Source organism: Ahaetulla prasina, chromosome 2 (genome assembly GCF_028640845.1).
Source record: "Ahaetulla prasina isolate Xishuangbanna chromosome 2, ASM2864084v1, whole genome shotgun sequence".
Lineage (NCBI taxonomy): Eukaryota > Metazoa > Chordata > Lepidosauria > Squamata > Colubridae > Ahaetulla > Ahaetulla prasina.
The window spans coordinates 301467011-301484023 of record NC_080540.1 but is presented as its reverse complement, the minus strand read 5'-3'; the positions used below and the strand labels follow the sequence as shown (position 1 = coordinate 301484023).

At 46.3% G+C, this 17013-nt stretch overlaps 2 protein-coding genes across 3 annotated transcripts in view; one reads left to right on the top strand and one right to left on the bottom strand.

Annotated features, from left to right (window-relative positions):
• The window catches only part of LOC131192635 (uncharacterized), an 11193-nt gene extending 2798 nt beyond the window's left edge, over positions 1-8395 (top strand). Inside the window, exons 2-6 of the mRNA XM_058171965.1 lie at positions 275-745; positions 4350-4487; positions 6320-6376; positions 6807-6897; positions 7012-8395. Of these exons, the coding sequence (XP_058027948.1) occupies positions 275-745; positions 4350-4487; positions 6320-6376; positions 6807-6897; positions 7012-7207 (953 nt within the window). The 3' untranslated portion in view covers positions 7208-8395. The remainder of the gene's footprint in view (positions 1-274; positions 746-4349; positions 4488-6319; positions 6377-6806; positions 6898-7011) is intronic.
• Positions 8396-9281: 886 nt separating this feature from the next.
• On the bottom strand, positions 9282-13552 carry NUDT2 (nudix hydrolase 2). Of its 2 annotated transcripts, none has more exons than XM_058171974.1 (3): positions 13406-13552; positions 10535-10756; positions 9282-9613 (listed from the first exon to the last, which is right to left on the bottom strand). In XM_058171974.1, exons 2-3 carry the CDS (start codon positions 10668-10670, stop codon positions 9300-9302), a joined length of 450 nt encoding a protein of 149 aa, XP_058027957.1. In that variant the 5' UTR covers positions 10671-10756; positions 13406-13552; the 3' UTR covers positions 9282-9299. The 2 variants fall into 2 exon arrangements, with proteins under 2 accessions (XP_058027957.1, XP_058027956.1); XM_058171973.1 differs by having other exon boundaries at positions 10535-10671.
• Between the last annotated feature and the right edge of the window lie 3461 nt (positions 13553-17013).

Here is a 17013-nt window from a genome sequence, read left to right as displayed (position 1 = left end):
CTTTAATGCCTCCGTCCTCAAGGCAATCGCAAGCAGTTCAGACCGCTAGCCAATACGGCTTCAGGCGCGATAAATTCAAAACGAAAATAATTTTACGGTTGGGGTCGCCACATCGTGGGGAATTGTATTAAAGGGGTCGCAGCACTATAAAGGTTGAGAACCACTGGGCTATATTAATCAAAGAAACTCCTAGTTCCTGAAAAGATTACTCAAAGGGACTCCCCTCTCCTGCTCCCACCCCTTGTAAACCTAACGCTTTCTTTATTCACCCCAGATCTGGGAGGGCGCAGCTTTCTCATCCAAAATGCCCGCCTGCAGAAGTGCATCCACGCCTCGCCTCACAAAGCCGAGAGGGTCGGCCTGTCGGAATGCAAGGCCCACTCCCCAGGGCATCAGTGGAGCTGGGACGGAGAGGCCTTGGCCGTGGTCAACCGACACACCATGGAGTGCCTGGCCGTCTCCAACGCGGAAGAATTGGCAGTAGCCCAGTTGGCGCCCTGCGAGGAGGAGACACTACAGGCCTGGTCGTGCAGTAAGAAAGGCCACCTGACCTTACACGGACACGGCCTCCATCTCAGCGCGAAGCCGGGAGGACACATTGCTTTCCTGTCCCGGGACAAGGACAGGTTCAGCAAGTGGAAGACTGCCACGGGGTCAATCATCTGTGCCACGGAGTTGGCGAGAGCCGCGGGACTCGGCGAGCCAAGAGAAGCTTCCTTGGACAGCTTGGAGGGTGGACCCGAAAGTAAGCCCACGATGGATGTTTTCACGGAATACAGATAGTCCTCAACTTATGGCCATTCATCGAGCAATCGTTTGAAGTTACAACGTCCCTGAAGGAAGTGAATTACAATGGAGTCCTTGCTGTTACGATTATCGTTGAGTCCCCACTGTTGTACGATCAAAATTAGGATATTTGGCAAATTGGCATGGATTTATAGCAATAGCACTTCTTAAGACTTATATACTGCTCCATAGTGCTTTCCAGCCGTCTCTGGGTGTTATACAGAATCAGCAAATTGCTCCAAATAATCTGGGTCTCCGTTTTTACCGACCTCAGAAGGATGGAAGGCTGAATCAACCTTGAGCCGGGCAGGATTGAACTGCAAGCAGTGAGCTGAATTAGCCTGCAATACTGCATTATAACCACTGTGCCACCATGACTAGAGATCGATCGACTGATCGATCAATAGATGGATGGATGGTAGGTAGGTAGGTAGGTAGATAGACAGATAGCTGGAAAGATAGCTAGACAGACAGACAACTTAGCAATAGCACTTATATACCGCTTTACAGTGATTTACAGTCTTAAGTGGTTTCCAGAGTCAGCCTCTTGCCCACAACGATCTGGGCCCTCGTTTTATCAACCACAGAAAGATGGAAGGCTGAGACAACTTTGACCCAGTCAGGATCGAACTGCTAACAGTGGGCAGAGTTAGCCTGCAATACTGCATTCTAACCCCTGTGCCACCAGGGCTCCTCAGTTATGACGGTTGCAGAGTCCCTGGGTCAAGTGGTCACTTTTCTGACAAGCAAACTCAGCGGGGGAGACAGCTGGATTCATTTAATGATTGTGTGATTAACTTAACAAGTGCAATGATTTGCTTCAAGAGCCATGTGGTCAGAAAACAGTATTGCAGGCTGACTCTGCCCACTGCCAGGAGTTCGATTCTCGCCAGCTCAAGGTTGATTCAGCCTCCGAGGTCGGTAAAATGAGGACCCAGATTATTGGTGGGGGAAGAGGCTGACTGTAAACCGCTTATAAAGCACTGTGAAGCAGTATATAAGTCTAAATGCTATTGCTATTGCTATTAAAAATAGTGGCAAAAGAGATTGCAAAACCACCCTTAACAACCATATTGCTTAGCAACGGAAATTGGTCATAAGTTGGGGACTACCTGTACTGTACTCCTTGCTGCGTGTCAACTCTTTGAGGTAGATCAGACAGAAAAACAGTTCTATTAGTACTAATGCTACCTTTATTGTAAGGTTAGAGTAAGAGAATCTTGCAAGTCTGAAAGTATTTCCCCCCCCTCTCCCTTAACTTTACTTCTTGGAGAACTAGGGAGGGTGTTGTCTATAAGATACTTTCTATACAGGTAGGAACACAAATGAGCCCAACATTTTGGTTGCTAAGTGAGACAGTTGGGAGTTTTTGCCCCATTTTTACAACCTTTCTTGTCACAGTTGTTACGCGACTCACTGCCGTTGTTAAGGTGGTCACGTTCTTAAATGAATCTGTCTTCTCCACCGAGGTCGCAAAAGGGGATTGCATGATAGTGCAACCGTCGTAGATGCGAACCAGTTGACAAGCGGCCAAATTTTGATCACGTGACTCTGGGCTCTATCGGTTGCGAGTGTGAAAAATACCCATGTAACTTTTTTCAGTGCCGTCGTAACTTTGAACGGTTACTAAATGCACTGTTGTAAGTCGAGGACAAACCATACTCCCACTCCTGCTGTGGGCTGAACTTTCTCTGATCCCTTCCCCAGGCTGCGGCTCCTCTCCCCCAAGGTAATTCTCACAGCCCACGACACTCTGCGCGCTTCCTTTTTTTTCAACCCACCCACAGCATCACAGACCCTGCTGCCCTGCAAGAATTATGGTTTTTGTAGTTTAGAACAAGAGGTCAACAGAGGTGGAATTCAGCCGGTTCAGACCGATTCGGGCGAACCCATAGCGCCGACGATCAGTTGGCCCCGCCCACCTGCTCCCGCTCTATCCTGTCCCTTGTTTCCTGCTTTGTAGCTCATCTCAATCGCGCAGCACAGCTGATTTCCCGCCCCTCGCTGTTCTACTTACCGTTGCTGACTTGGAAGGCAAGCAGCTGAGCTTGTAAATGCTCCATTTTCAGCACTGCGCACAAGCGGCTTAGGAGTGTGCATTCACATAACCGGTTGTTAAACTGGCAGCATCCAACCACTGGGTGTCAAACTCAATTTCATTGAGGGTCGCATCTCGGGTGGGCGGATGGGGGGACGTGGACATGGCCAGCTCGATGTCACTCATGTCGGGGATGCCTATGGTGGCCCGAGTGCCCTGCCAGAGAAAACGGACTCCCGAGCTCCGTTTTCGGCTGCGACGGCCTCCTGCAACCATCTGCCAGCAAAAACAAAGTTCAGAAGAGCCATGGGTGGCCCTACCGAGCTCCATTTTTGTGGCAGAGGCACCGCGGGCCCATCCTTCACTTTTTCCAGGGTGGCCCTGTGGGCCAGATTTAACCACCCTGTGAGCCGGATCCAGCCCCCAGGACTTGAGTTTGATACCCTTGGAGTAGAAGAACCTGCAGAGCTGCTGTGGCCCATGAAATAGAACTTTAGTTCTTTTGAAATATACAGTATAGACCACATATATTTCAAACAATGGAGGAAGGTCACTTGGGCATCTGTTCGCACCAATGTCTTTTCTTGCATCTTAATTTTTTTTTTTTTTTTTGCACTATCCACAATCTGATTCCATCCACTTGCGTTTTCTGTCAGCCAAAATGCTAAAGAATTCCTGGAATCCCGCCACTTTTTTTTAATTATTTGCATTTATATCCCGCCCTTCTCTGAAGACTCAGGGCGGCTTACACTATGTTAGCAATAGTCTTCATCCTATTTGTATATTTATATACAAAGTCAACTTATTGCCCCCAACAATCTGGGTCCTCATTTTACCTACCTTATAAAGGATGGAAGGCTGAGTCAACCTTGGGCCTGGTGGGACTAGAACCTGCAGTAATTGCAAGCAGCTGTGTTAATAACAGACTGCATTAGTCTGTTGAGCCACTAGACAATTCAGCCATCAACAAACACATAGGGGTAAATAACATCTACACGCCATTGAAAAGAGACAATCAAAAATGTAAGAAAGAAAACAAAAGGATCTAAAACCCCTCCTTGACAATAATCAACACCCAGATAACCAGAGAATGTCACCAATATTAATACTAGACCAACAATCAGTCAATAAAAAACCCAATTAAGAAGTCCCAACTCAAATGAACAATCGAACAGTAAACAATAGTCTAATTAGGAATCACCAAGAAGATTCCAACCAATACTGACAGAGCAAGCCACTAGCATATATAGACAGCAAAACCCCACTCTCTTTTAGCACTGATAATGTTACCTTGATGGGTCATGGACCGTCTGCCAAAAAACACCCAAGCTCAGAGAGCACCAAGGACCCCACAAACTCTTCTTATGCACTGGAGACAAACTTCTTGTGTGTCCAATAACACTTGGCCAATAAAGAATTCTGTTCTGTTCTGTTCTGTTTTGTTCTGTTCTGTGTCTTGGATGCACTGAAGAAAAAACAGAACTTCTAACCTTCTGAGACCCCCCCCCTTTTTTATTTTTTGCAGATAAAACAGTTGGTTCCCTAGAGATCCGCACCCCTTCTGTGAAGGCCGCGACATTCTCAGTGATCCATTTGGAAGGCCAGTCCTATGTCACCAGCAGACTTCCAATGTCCGACGATAGACACCTTGAAGCAGATGACGGTGAGTATGGAGGTGCCATCAAGATAATGAGAACCTAGTGGAGCCCTCATGCTAAGAGGTGTCCAGGGAAGGAGTCCAAAGAATTAAAAGAGCAGTCAGAAGTTCAAGATCCAGGGGCGATATGCTCCTGGTTCGGACCGGATCGGCCAATCCGGTCCGAACCAAGTGATGGCGGCGGGTGGTTCGGAGAACCGGTAGCAAAAATCTCTTAGCCTCCTCCTGCCCATGCCCACCCAATCGCCCGCTTGCCCGCTTGCCCCTTCTTTCCGGCTTGCTTGTTTGTCCCGCCTGAATGGTAGGAATAGTTTGTAAAAAATGCTTTTAAAAGGTTAAAAAAAAAAAGCTCTGACGATCACAGCTGAGACACGCGATCGTCAGAGCCTTTTTTTTTAACTTTTAAAATCATTTTTTACAACCTATTCAGCCGAATAGGTTGTAAAAAAATACTTTTAAAAGTAAAAAAAAAAAAGATTGCGCACCACAGCTGATTACACACACACACACACACTCTGTGTGCTGTTTTACTTACCCCATGCCTCCTTTTGCCGTGCACTGTGTGTGCGCACCCGCACCCGCACCTCCCATTTGGTGCGTGGGGTGCAGTGTGCGTGTGCGGCACGCACTTGGTGCGCAGCGCGAAGCAAGCAAACCGGTAGTAAACCGGTTCAGATTTCACCACTGTGATCAAGATCCCAAACTGTGATCAAGATCCCACCACTGTGATCAAGATCCCAAACTGTTGTGACAAACTCACCCTTTTCTTGATCTGAACCGGGGTCACGTCGACAACTCTTTCTCAGTCACGGATACTGAAAAATTGGCTGCATCTAGAGGAAGGTCTTCTTGAAACTTGTGTGGCCCTCTTTTAAAGCCACCAACAGCGGGACCATAACTGACTAAGTCATTTAAACCTTCATTCCCCGAAAGCAGGGCTCTTCAAATTTGGCCTGGCGGGTGGAGGAATAATGGGAATTGAAATGAAACCAGGATTAATAGCAGTGACTGGGAGAGGGAGCTTGGAGTCTTAGTCTTTAACAACCAGTTAAATAGGAGCCAGCGGTGTGTGGCGGCAGCCAAAAAAGCCAATGCAATCCTAAATTGCATTAACAGTCTTGGTATTCTCTCAACCATTTTGGGGCCATTTTCAGGCCGTTTTGGGGCTGGTTTTGGCCCGAAAAAAAAGCCCAGAAAATGGCCAAAATACTGCTCTGAAAACAGCCCGAAAAATGACCTGTTTTTTTATTGTTTGGGGGCCGTTTTCATTTACTGGCCATTTTCCAGCAGTCCGGCACCCGCAAAGACCAACTGGCTGGCATGCCAGAAACCAGGAGGTGCGCGTGCTCACAGAGAGGGCTCTGTGTGCCATCTCTGGCACACATGCCAAAGGTTCGCCATCATGGCTTTAGGGTAACCATCTCGCCAAATGAATCTGATTAAATCCTGCAGTTGAGGGGAGACCAAATCAACCCAAAATTTACGCTGCGAATACCACTCAGCTTCCGGCTCTCCATCCACACTTTGCACAAACCCCCTTTGCCCAACCGCGGTTTTCTGGAACCACCCACAATTGTTGAAGCATAGGAGGGTTTGTCGCTGTAATTAAAAGAAACCGTGGCTTACAACGATGTTTTTTACTCGGGGTTTACACAACATACTAAGCTACAAACAATAGCTTCGCAAGCACCAGCAGGGTGCGCAGTGAGAGAATTTGAAATCCAGCAAACAACATGGTAGTGGGTGTGTTGGCCTCGGTAAACCGAGATTTTTCCTGGGTCTCCATTCTGAAGTTCTCTGTTCCATTCTATCTTCTTCTCTTCATTTTTTCTCTCCAGAAACATATCCTCCACATCAAAAGCACCAGGAGAAGGCCACTGGTCCCCCAAAACTAGGTAAGAAACTGGATGTTAAAAGTAAGAGACATGTTGCGATGGTTGCAGGAATGGAAAGATTTTTTTAAAAAAATTAAAAATTTAAAATTAACCAGTGGAACATCTTGCTTCCAGAAGTTGTGGGTGCTCCATCATTGGAAGTTTTTAAGGAGAGATTGGACGGCCATTTCTCTGGAATGTATAGGGTCTCCTGCTTGAGTGTTGAGTTGGACTAGAACAGGGGTCTCCAACCTTGATCCCTTTAAGACTTGTGGACTTCAACTCCCAGAGTCCCTCAGCCAGCTTTGTTGGCTGAGGGACTCTGGGAGTTGAAGTCCACAAGTCTTAAAGGGACCAAGGTTGGAGACTCTTGGACTAGAAGACCTCCAGAGTCCCTTCCAACTCTGTTATTCTGTTGGTGCCAAGGTCCTTGTGACGTTCTCCTCTGTAGGTCCCATCTGGAGAACTACCCTGCTTGTCCTAAGCCCTCTGGCCTTCATCCTGGGGATAATTATCCTGATGTTCAACATCCAATCCAAAAAGTAAGTTCTGGACTGGGTCTGTGTGGAATTTTCATTCTTTATTTCTGTGACCTTTATATGGCCACCATCACGCAACTCTGGGTGTCTCAAGGGCTCTGCTTCTTGTGGCCGCAGGAAGAAGAAGAAGCTGTTAGCTTTGAAGAGCCGGCAGATGAGCTATGAGGAACACCAACCTTCACCAGGAACGGTCAGCCCCACCTCCAAGATGCAGATCATCCCTGCCTCACCTTCCCCTTCGCTCAAGCATGGTGAGATCTTGATCGAATGGAAAGACGGGACCACCACCTCGCTCTTTGACCATTTATACTAGCTGACCTACTCTTGTCTTCTCCCGCCTGAATCTCTCGAGATCCAGTTCTTCCTAACAAGAGACCTTTTGCTCACACTTGAAGCTTTTATGGCCTCTCTCCCAAGGCTGATGTTGTGTAGATTAACACTTTCACTAAAAAGAAAGCGGCGGCCTTCACACTTGCACTATAGTTACTACTGGTCAGGGGTCAGCAACTGACGGCTCTGGAGCCACGTGTGGCTCTCTTGCTGTGGCTCCGATCCTGGTTGGCTCCACAATTGATAGGGCTTTTGGTTAGGACAGGTAGAGGAAAAAGGAATTGAATGGGGGCTTCCGGTTAGGAGCTTTGTGGCTCTTTTGAGTGTTTAAGGTTGCCGACTCCTGGTATAGGTTGATGACCAAACAAGGGGCAGACTTGGGAAATTCTTGGACGAGACACCATTAAGACTCCTAAAACATATATAGGTTGCTGGAACTGGATAGGTCTAGTTTAATGAAAAGGGGGATTAGGGGCCACATGATAGGAGGCTTCCAATATTTGTGGGGTTGTCACAAAAAAAGAGGGGTCCGCCTATTTTCCAAAGCACCTGAAGGCCGGACAAGAAGCTACGGATATAAGGTGATGACTAACAGGGCGCTTTGCTTTAAATCTGTCTCAAAATAAAATAAAAAGCGTGTTTAACTAAAAGTCCAGTTTCTCAAAAAGAGATTGCCATTATAATCCTCACGCATTAATCACGAGATCTCCAGAACCGTAAAGCCTACAAACTTGAAATTTGCCATGTTCTTCTGTTGTTGTTTTTTTATTATTATTTTTTTTTTAATTTGAATTTTGAAATGTTCCTCTTGGCTTCTAGGTGCTCACTCAGAAAGGATTTTTCGAAATGACCATCAGAGCACTAGTATTTCCTATATTATTATTAACACGCTCTGACGCTAAGGAGTTCTACTCCCCCTCCCCACCTGAAAAGAAATCTGTTCCAAATGCTAAACACAAGCAGAGGAGAGGAGTTTTACTTTCAGTTTTACTTTCACAGCAGGAAGCAGCTTTAATACAGAACACTTGAGCTAAGACACGGCCAGGCTCTTTCCTGTCTCCTTCTTGCTCACACAGCAAATACTGTTTGTGTTTCCAAACACCCCTCAACTCTCTCACACACTGACAGGATGCTAGCCAGATGAATACCGATGGATGCTGCAGGCATTCTACTCCCCCTCCCACTCTGTTCCAACTGCCAGTTGCATTATATTAACACACTCTAATGCTACGGCATTACACATTGTATATTAGGTTTCAGGCTGCAAGTGTAGATTTATCAAGCCCGAGCTAGTCTTTCAATAAATTGAACCTCCAAAATATGTTGGAACAATCTAGCTGGATTCATTCAAAAAACCCTTACACGCTACGTGGCCCATGGGAGTCTCAGAAGGAGAGATGGGCACGGCATCTCCCGTCTTTGATTCCATCTTATCCTTGAGCTTCTACCATCAGGGGCAAGTCCTCTGAGGGACCTTCTGCCTAGGTAGACCTAACCAAGACCTAGCAAATGGAAAGAGCAAGAATCAGGCTTGATCTGTAAGAGTTTTTGGAGAGATTATGTCGGCGTTAGCCTTCGTCAACATGGCACCTTCTGGAAGTATGCACTAACCCCCAGAATGTGGGGTCTTTGGTGCTCTCAGAGCCTGGTTGCTTTCTTGCAGACATTTCATGACCCAACTACGGAACATCAGCAGAGCTAGAAGGAAGAGGAGTTGGAGGAGGAGGGGGATTGTAGAGTCCTTGGTGCTTTCTGAACCTCCCTGTTTTCTTGCAGACATTTCATGACCCAACTAGGGAACACCATCAATGCTACAAGGGAGTGGGGTTTGCTCTCTATTTATATACTGTAGCTTACCCTGCAAAAGCTGGGAGCAAACCTCTACCTCCCTAGCACTGATGATGTTACCCAGTTGGAGTGTGAAATGTTTGCAAGAAAACAACCAAGCTCGGAATTCCGGGCGTTGAAGTCCACCCACCTTTAAGGGGCGAAAACTGAGAAAGGTTGCTCTTAAGACTTGAAAGAACAGCAGTGCAACATCTACCCAAACGTTCCTGCATCGCACAAAAGGAAATTTATTCTTTGGTGGAGAGAAAGAGATGAGCTTCTCTGAGGGTGCTTTGCATGTCCTCGTATTCTGCAAGCCTGCAGGCCTCGCTAAGGCTCAGCCAGCGGAAGGCCCGATGCTCTGAAGAGAGCTTGATCTCCGTGTCCTGGTCCTTCAGCTCGGCCAGCCAGTAGACCACGGTTTTGGGTTTGCCTCTGACCACGTAATTCAGTTCCTTCTTAAAACCTTCCTGGATGGTGAACTGGGTGGAGGCCAGCCCAGCCTCTTCCTGGGTCTCTCGCAGGGCCGTGCGCAGGTCATCTTCCCCGGGGTCTACGTGGCCTGGTGAGAGAAGACAAAGCAGGGGGTTCAAAACAGGACAGCACCCTCCCCCCCTGTGAAATTCTCTAGAGTGGTGTTGTCCAACTCGGGAAGAATGGTGGACTTCAACTTCCAGAATTCCCCAGCCGGCATGCTTTCTTGATATGCTGGGTGACTTTGGGCTAATCACTAGGAGATGGAGAGTTCTAGTCCCGCCTTTGCCATGAAAGCAACTTAGGTGACTTTGGGCCAATCACTAGGAGATGGAGAATTCTAGTCCCGCCTTAGGCATGAAAGCCACCTGGGGAATTTTGGGCCAATCGCTAGGAGATGGAGAATTCTAGTCCCGCCTTAGGCATGAAAGCCAATCACTGGGGGATTTGGGGCCAATCACTAGGAGACAGAGAGTTCTAGTCCTGCCTCAGGCGTGAAAGCCAGCTGGATGACTTTGGGCCAAATACCAGGAGGCAGTGAGTTCTAGAGTCTCGCCTTTGGCATGAAATCCAGCTGGGTGACTTTGGGCTAATGACTAGGAGATGGAGAGTTCTAGTCCTGCCTTAGGCATGAAAGCCAGCTGGGTGACTTTAGTCCAGTCCTTCTTTCTCAGCCCAGCCCACCTCTCTGGGTAGGGTAAACAGAAGAGGAAAGAGTATTAGGTATGTTTGCCCCCTTGAGCTACCTATAAAATATACAGTAAAGGCGAAATAAAATCTAATAAATAATTAAAATTGAAGAAAGTAGAGAGTAGGATCCATCTCCAGAGCTGATGCCCAAAAGGTAGCTCAGGGTTTTTCAACCTCGGCGACTTTAAGATGGGTGGACTTCAACTCCCAATATTCCCCAGCCAGCATTCTTTCCCGATTGGCTGATCTCCCCCCCAGGAACACCTCATCTATTGAAAACTGCAGAGCTCCTTCAGACAGCAGGGTGAGTAAAACGCACCTTTCGGGGGTGTCCAGTGATGGATGCCGTATGAGGTTTGCAGAAGAAGGTACTCGATGTGGCCGTCCGTAGCTGCAGTAGCACGTGCCTTGGGTAACCTTCGGAAGATAATCAGGCCACAGGCTCTTAAGCTCATGCTGCTCTTACCCAAAAGGAACAGAAAGGAGCAGCGTTAGCAGATGGCAAGATCTGAGATGAGGGCGGAGCAGGTCACCCCACAACCTGGGTGCAGTTAAAGAAAAAGAAACAGACCTGAAGGCACCTTTCACCAAAGGCGTTTCACAAGTCTTAGCACTGATGATGTTATCTAGCTGGGGAATGAAACGTCTGCAAGAAAACCATCAAGCTCAGAGGACACCAAGGACTCCGCAGTCCTCTTCCTCTTCCACAATCCCCACTCCCTTCTAGCACCGATGACGTTACCGAGTTGGGTAATGAAGCGTCTGCAAGAAAGCCACCAAGCTCAAAGAGAACCTGGGACCCCACAGTCTTCCTCCACTCCACAATCCCCACTTCCTTCTGCATCTCCAGCATCAACATCAACATCTGATGATGTTCTTGCATCTCCCATCTCCTTGTATCTCCAACTCCAACACCAACATTTGATGATGTTACCTAGCTGAAGCGTCTGCAAGGAAGCCACCAAGCTCTAAGAGAACCTGGGACCCCACAGTCTTCCTCTACTCTGCAATTCCCACTTCCTTCCTATATCTTCAACATCAACATCAACATCAACATCTGACGATGTTCTTGCATCTCCCATCTCCTTGGATCTCCAGTTCTAACACCAACATTTGATGATGTTACCTAGTTGGGTAATGAAAGGTCTGCAAGAAAGCCACCAAGCTCGTCCTCCTCTCCTCATATCCCACTGCCTTCTACCACTGATGATACTATCTAGTTAAGTAGTGAAATGCCTGCAAGAAAATAACCAAGCTCAGAGCACTAAGGACTCCACAGTTCAACCCTGAGCTATAAATAACTTCTGTTGGTATTTATTTATCTACCTGTCTGTCTGTCTATCTAATTAATACTAGACCAACAATCAAGCAGTAAACGACACCTTAGTCAAATAACTACCAAGAGCACTCTCACCAACACTTACATGATAAGTTACTAGAACATGAAGAGGGAGCAAACCCCATTCCTTTCTAGCCCTGATGATGTTACCTAGTTGGGTAACGAAACGTCCACAAGAAGACCACCAAGCTCAGGGAGCATCAAAGTCCATGGTCCTCCTCCTCTGTTTCACAATTCGCACTCCCTTCTAGCACTGTTGACGTTACCTAGTTGGGTCATGAAATGTCTGCAAGACAACTGCCAGACTCAGAGAGCATCAATGACCCCATACTTCAACCCTGAGCTACAAACATTCTCTTCTATTGATTCTTTTCACAAGTGGCCAAAAGTCACTCATTGAGGGCCATTGTTGAGGATGGGTCTCGAACCTGGATCTGCTTATGCCCTATTTAAACCACTATACCACAAGGGCTGCATTGGAGTTGATGACACGCAAATTCGTGAAGCGGTCCATATTTTTTAAGGGGCCTGCATAAGAGCACCTTGCGTGCCTACCGTCCCTGTCCTAATATTCCTAATATTCCTTTTTACTTACTCTTTTCGTGTATCCCAATTATGTTTATACTTTTACCTGTTATCTTAATATATGATTGACTGACTAAATGAATGAATGAATGAACGAACGAATGAATGAATGCAAGGCGGTCCCTCCCAATTCAGTTTTGTGATCTGGGTTTCTGGGCAGCTTTACATATTAAAATGAAAGCCACTTCCCTATTGCAACGCTTCCTTTGCTGCAAGTATAACAGCAAATAGCAAATAATATTTTAATATCAATATTATTAATATTTAATGTTAATATTGTAGTATATATTAATTAATTAAAATTAATTAATTCATTAAAATTAAAATTAATTTAAAAATTGAAAAATTTAATATATATTAATGTTAATATTGTAATATAGACCTTTATAACGGTCTGGTTCGGTTCTGCAACCCAACAAGAAAGACACAGACTACAGAGGATAATTAGAACTGCAGAAAAAATAATTGCTACCAACCTGCCTTCCACTGAGGACCTGTATTCTGCACGAATCAAGAAGAGGGCCGTGAAAATATTTACAGACCCCTCGCATCCTGGACATAAACTGTTTCAACTCCTACCCTCAAAACGACACTATAGAGCACTGCACACCAGAACAACTAGACACAAGAACAGTTTTTCCCCGAAGGCCATCACTCTGCTAAACAAATAATTCCATCAACACTGTCAAACTATTTACTGAATCTGCACTACTATTAATCTTCTCATCGTTTTCATCACCAATCTCTTTCCACTTATGACTGTATGACTGTAACTTTTTGCTGCTATCATTAAGAGTTAAATTGCAACCTATGACCATCATTTGTGTTGTAAATGTTGTACCTTTGATGTATTTTTTTTCTTTTCTTTTTTCTTTTATGTACACTGAGAGCATATGCACCAAAACAAATTCATTGTGTGTCCAATCACACTTGGCCAATAAATTCTAAATTCTAACTGCATGTGATTGCAATCAGATGCACTAAACCAGGGGTCTCCAACCTTGGCAACTTTTAAGCCTGGTGGACTTCAACTCCCAGAATGCCCCAGCCAGCTTTGCTGGCTGGGGGATTCTGGGAGTTGAAGTCCACCAGGCTTAAAGTTGCCAAGGTTGGAGACCCCTGCACTAAACAATGCACAATCTATAGGGAGCTCAGCTGAACAGAGGCCATCAGGCGAGCAGGGCACCCCCAGGCTGAGCCCCCCCCCCCACAACCCCAACCCGGCGGACTCCACTGAGAACCACCCGCGGCAGCAACCCGGCATACCTGTCCAAGCAATTCTGCTAAAAAAATAATAATTGACAGATTCCGGAAAGATGGACTTCAACTCCCATAATCCCACTGTCTTGTGGGCCTAGGATTACGCTGGATGTCAAATTGTGGCAGATGAAGTTCAGCAGCTCCGAGGCTTCGGATTGGGCAAGACACAACCCGGCAGTATTGAGAATTCTTTTTTCAATTGGCTTTCATTCTTGTCAATCTCAATGTGGTTACCTTCTCGACCAATCACAATCACGCTGTCAGCTGTTTGGTACAACCGATGCTTCCTGCTTACACCCGCTGAGGCGACTCCATCCAATCAGCCAGCGACAACGACAGAAGGCGTGACTAATTTGGAGTATAGAATTATGATTGGCTTTGGTAGTTTGACAGATGGGGAGAAAACCACTAGAAAGATAAACTTTTAAAGACGCTCTCCACGGCTGCTGCCGCTTTCTGTATGTCTTTTTCCCGCTCCTTTTTTCCTTCTACTTTTTGATTGGATAATATAGGCCCCGCCTTCCACCTCCTCCATAGTTTTATTGGACGGTTGCACTGACGTAAACGGCGCGCCGAAGCGGCGCGAGGGTTTGAAGCCAGGCTTGGTCGCGTCGTCATGGAAACGGGGCCTCGCCGGTTCTTTTCTCACCGTGCTGGGAGTGAGAGAAGCTCCGGGGGTTTCGCGGAAGCTCTGCCGCGGGAGACAGTCAGATCGAGAGAGTGTTCGCCGGGAGAAAGGCTAAGGAAGGAGCCCTCCGGTAAGAACGGTGGCGCGGAAAGAAAGGACGCTGTTCCTCGCCGGTACAGGCCTCGGCCCTGTTGCCATGGCAATGGGCGCGCAGCGTAGATCCTGAGGCATAATATTAATTAATAATAAACCAATAAATGAAGATAGAAACTGTGACCGTTTAAAAGCAATGCTTCGCTTCCCGCTGGATTTTTTTTTTCCCTTCTGTGAAAGGGGGGCGGAGAATGTGTTTTAATCTACAGGTAGTCCTCGATTTATGACCACAATCGAGCCCAACATGTCTGTTGTTAAGTGAGACCTTCGCTAAGCGAATTTTGCCCATTGTACGACTTTTCTTTCCTCAGCTGTTAAGTGAGATGGTCGTTAAAGTGAATCCGGCTTCCCCATTGAGCCTCGGTTCATCGGAAGGTCGCCAAAGGGGATCACGTGACCTTGGGACAGAGCAACGGTCGTAAGTATGAACCAGCGGCCAAGCACCTGAATTTTGATCACAGTTGGATGGCGCCGAGGTGTGAAACACGGTCGTAACTCTCTTTTTTTTCCAGTGCCGTTGTAACTTGGAACGGTCACTAAATCAGGGGTCTCCAAACTTGGTCCCTTTAAGACTTGTGGACTTCAACTCCCAGAGTTCCTTGGCTGAGGAACTCTGGGAGTTGAAGTCCACAAGTCTTAAAGGGACCAAGGTTGGAGACCCCTGCACTAAATGAACCGTTGTAAGTCAAGGATTACCTGTATTAGGTTGTTTAAAGTGGGTGGGTGGGTGGGAGGAGAAAAAAAAATACAGAAAGTCCTGGAATCTCCAGGGAGAATCGAGGGGGAAGGAGAAAAATGTAATGTTTTTCCTTGCCTAGTGTGGGATTCGTTGTCTAGTTCTGAAATAAACACCAGCCAAAAACCTCCAAGAGAAACCAATAGTAATTTTATTTACTGCTTTGCAAAGAGGGTGGACCATGCACACGCAGGTACAGTAGACACACCTTAAATCATCAATACGTTTTCTTTACATTCCCTATTGCTATTTACGAATTTACCTCCCGCCTTTTCCACATTGGCTTGGTACTCATGCCGTCACAAACTTAGACGACTTAGAAATAACCTTGTGGTCACTTTGAATGTACATTAATTGGCATACATTGAAATGAAATTTCATTGCGTACAGTTCTCAAAGGGTCAACACCAGAGGTGGTTTTCTGCCTGTTCATACCGGTTTGGATGAACCGGTAGCGGCGACTGTGGCTGCGGCCACCCACCCGCCTGGACATAATGCCGTCCCATTTAGCCACGTTTTCAAAGCCGGACACATACACGGAAGGTGCACGCAAGAACAAATTGCATGCACAGAAGGAATGTGCAAGAGTAAAGCACTTGCATGGAAGAAATGTGCAAGAGTAAAGCGCTTGCGCGGAAGGTGTGTAGCGCATGTGTGGGAGGCGCGCACAGGCATGGTGAGCCAGTGGTAAGCATTTCTGAAACCCACTGCTGGTCACCACTTGCAATATACACTACATCAGTGGTTCTCAACCTGTGGGTTGGGACTCTGTTGGGGGTCGAATGACGATTTGCCAGGGGTTGCCTAAGACCATCGGAAATATGGGAAGTATACTTGCGAGTCGAAGAATCGCGCTCCAATGGTTGACTCCACAAGCCAGCTGCAGGCTCTTCAAATCGCTAGCCGAATTCGGCTTCAGGCATGATGAATTAAAAAAGAGAGAAATCTTTGCTCTGATGTCTCCCTCTCAAGCCAGCTGCAATCACTCCCAATCGCTAGCCTAATCTGGCTTAATAGGGGAGGAGTCTCCGCTTTAATGCCTCCGTCCTCAAGGCAATCGCAAGCAGTTCAGATCGCTAGCCAATACGGCTTCAGGCGCGATAAATTCAAAACAAAAATAATTTTACGGTTGGGGTCGCCACATTGTGGGGAATTGTATTAAAGGGGTCACCACATCATGGGGAATTGTGTTAAAGGGGTCGCCACACCGTGAGGAATTGTATTAAAGGGGTCGCAGCACTATAAAGGTTGAGAACCACTGCACTACATGAACATGACAAAAACAAATAAGTATGAATATACCCACATATATGACACAGAGAAAAAAACAGTCCAGTTCGGATGTATACATGTACATGGCGAGAAAAACCATCCGAAGCGTCTAAAGTGAATACATTATCTCCACCCCGATTACATCTCCCATTACTCTAATTCTATCGCCCCCTGCGCTTGTTTACAAACTACCTGTTGTAACTGTCATATCAGCAAATTCTGGTTAAGGCCAGGTTTTAGCATAGCAGAGACCTCTGATCCTAGCTCCTACGTACAGTTTCCAAGTTTCAGCCTAGCTCATGAGATTAGAAATAAGTATATACAATGTAGTTTCTTCACAGGCTAATATTGTCTTCTTTAGTTTCAGTAAAAAACATAGGCTCCGTTTCCCACACTTTGAACAGTCACTAAATGAACTGTTGTAAGTCGAGGACTACCTGTATTAGGTTGTTTAAAGAGGTGGAGGTTTAAGAAAAAAAATGTAGAAAGTCGTGGATGGAAGAAAAGTCCTGAAAACTTCAGGGAGAATCGAGGGAAAAAGGGGGGGAGAGAAATGCATGTTTTTCTTGCCTACGAATTACTGAAATGCATCTTCCTTTGGGAGCAGCCACAGAGAGCCATGAATTGAATTGAATTGAATACAATAGAATACTTTATTTGGCTAAAATTCTTTGTTTAGACAAGCAAAGAATTTGTCTTTGATACAGAGAACTCAAGGGTACAGGTCGACCTCAACTTACCGCCATTCATTTAGTGACCGTTCAAATTTACAACAGCATTGAAAAAAAGTGACCAATGACCATTTTCCACACTTACAACCATTGC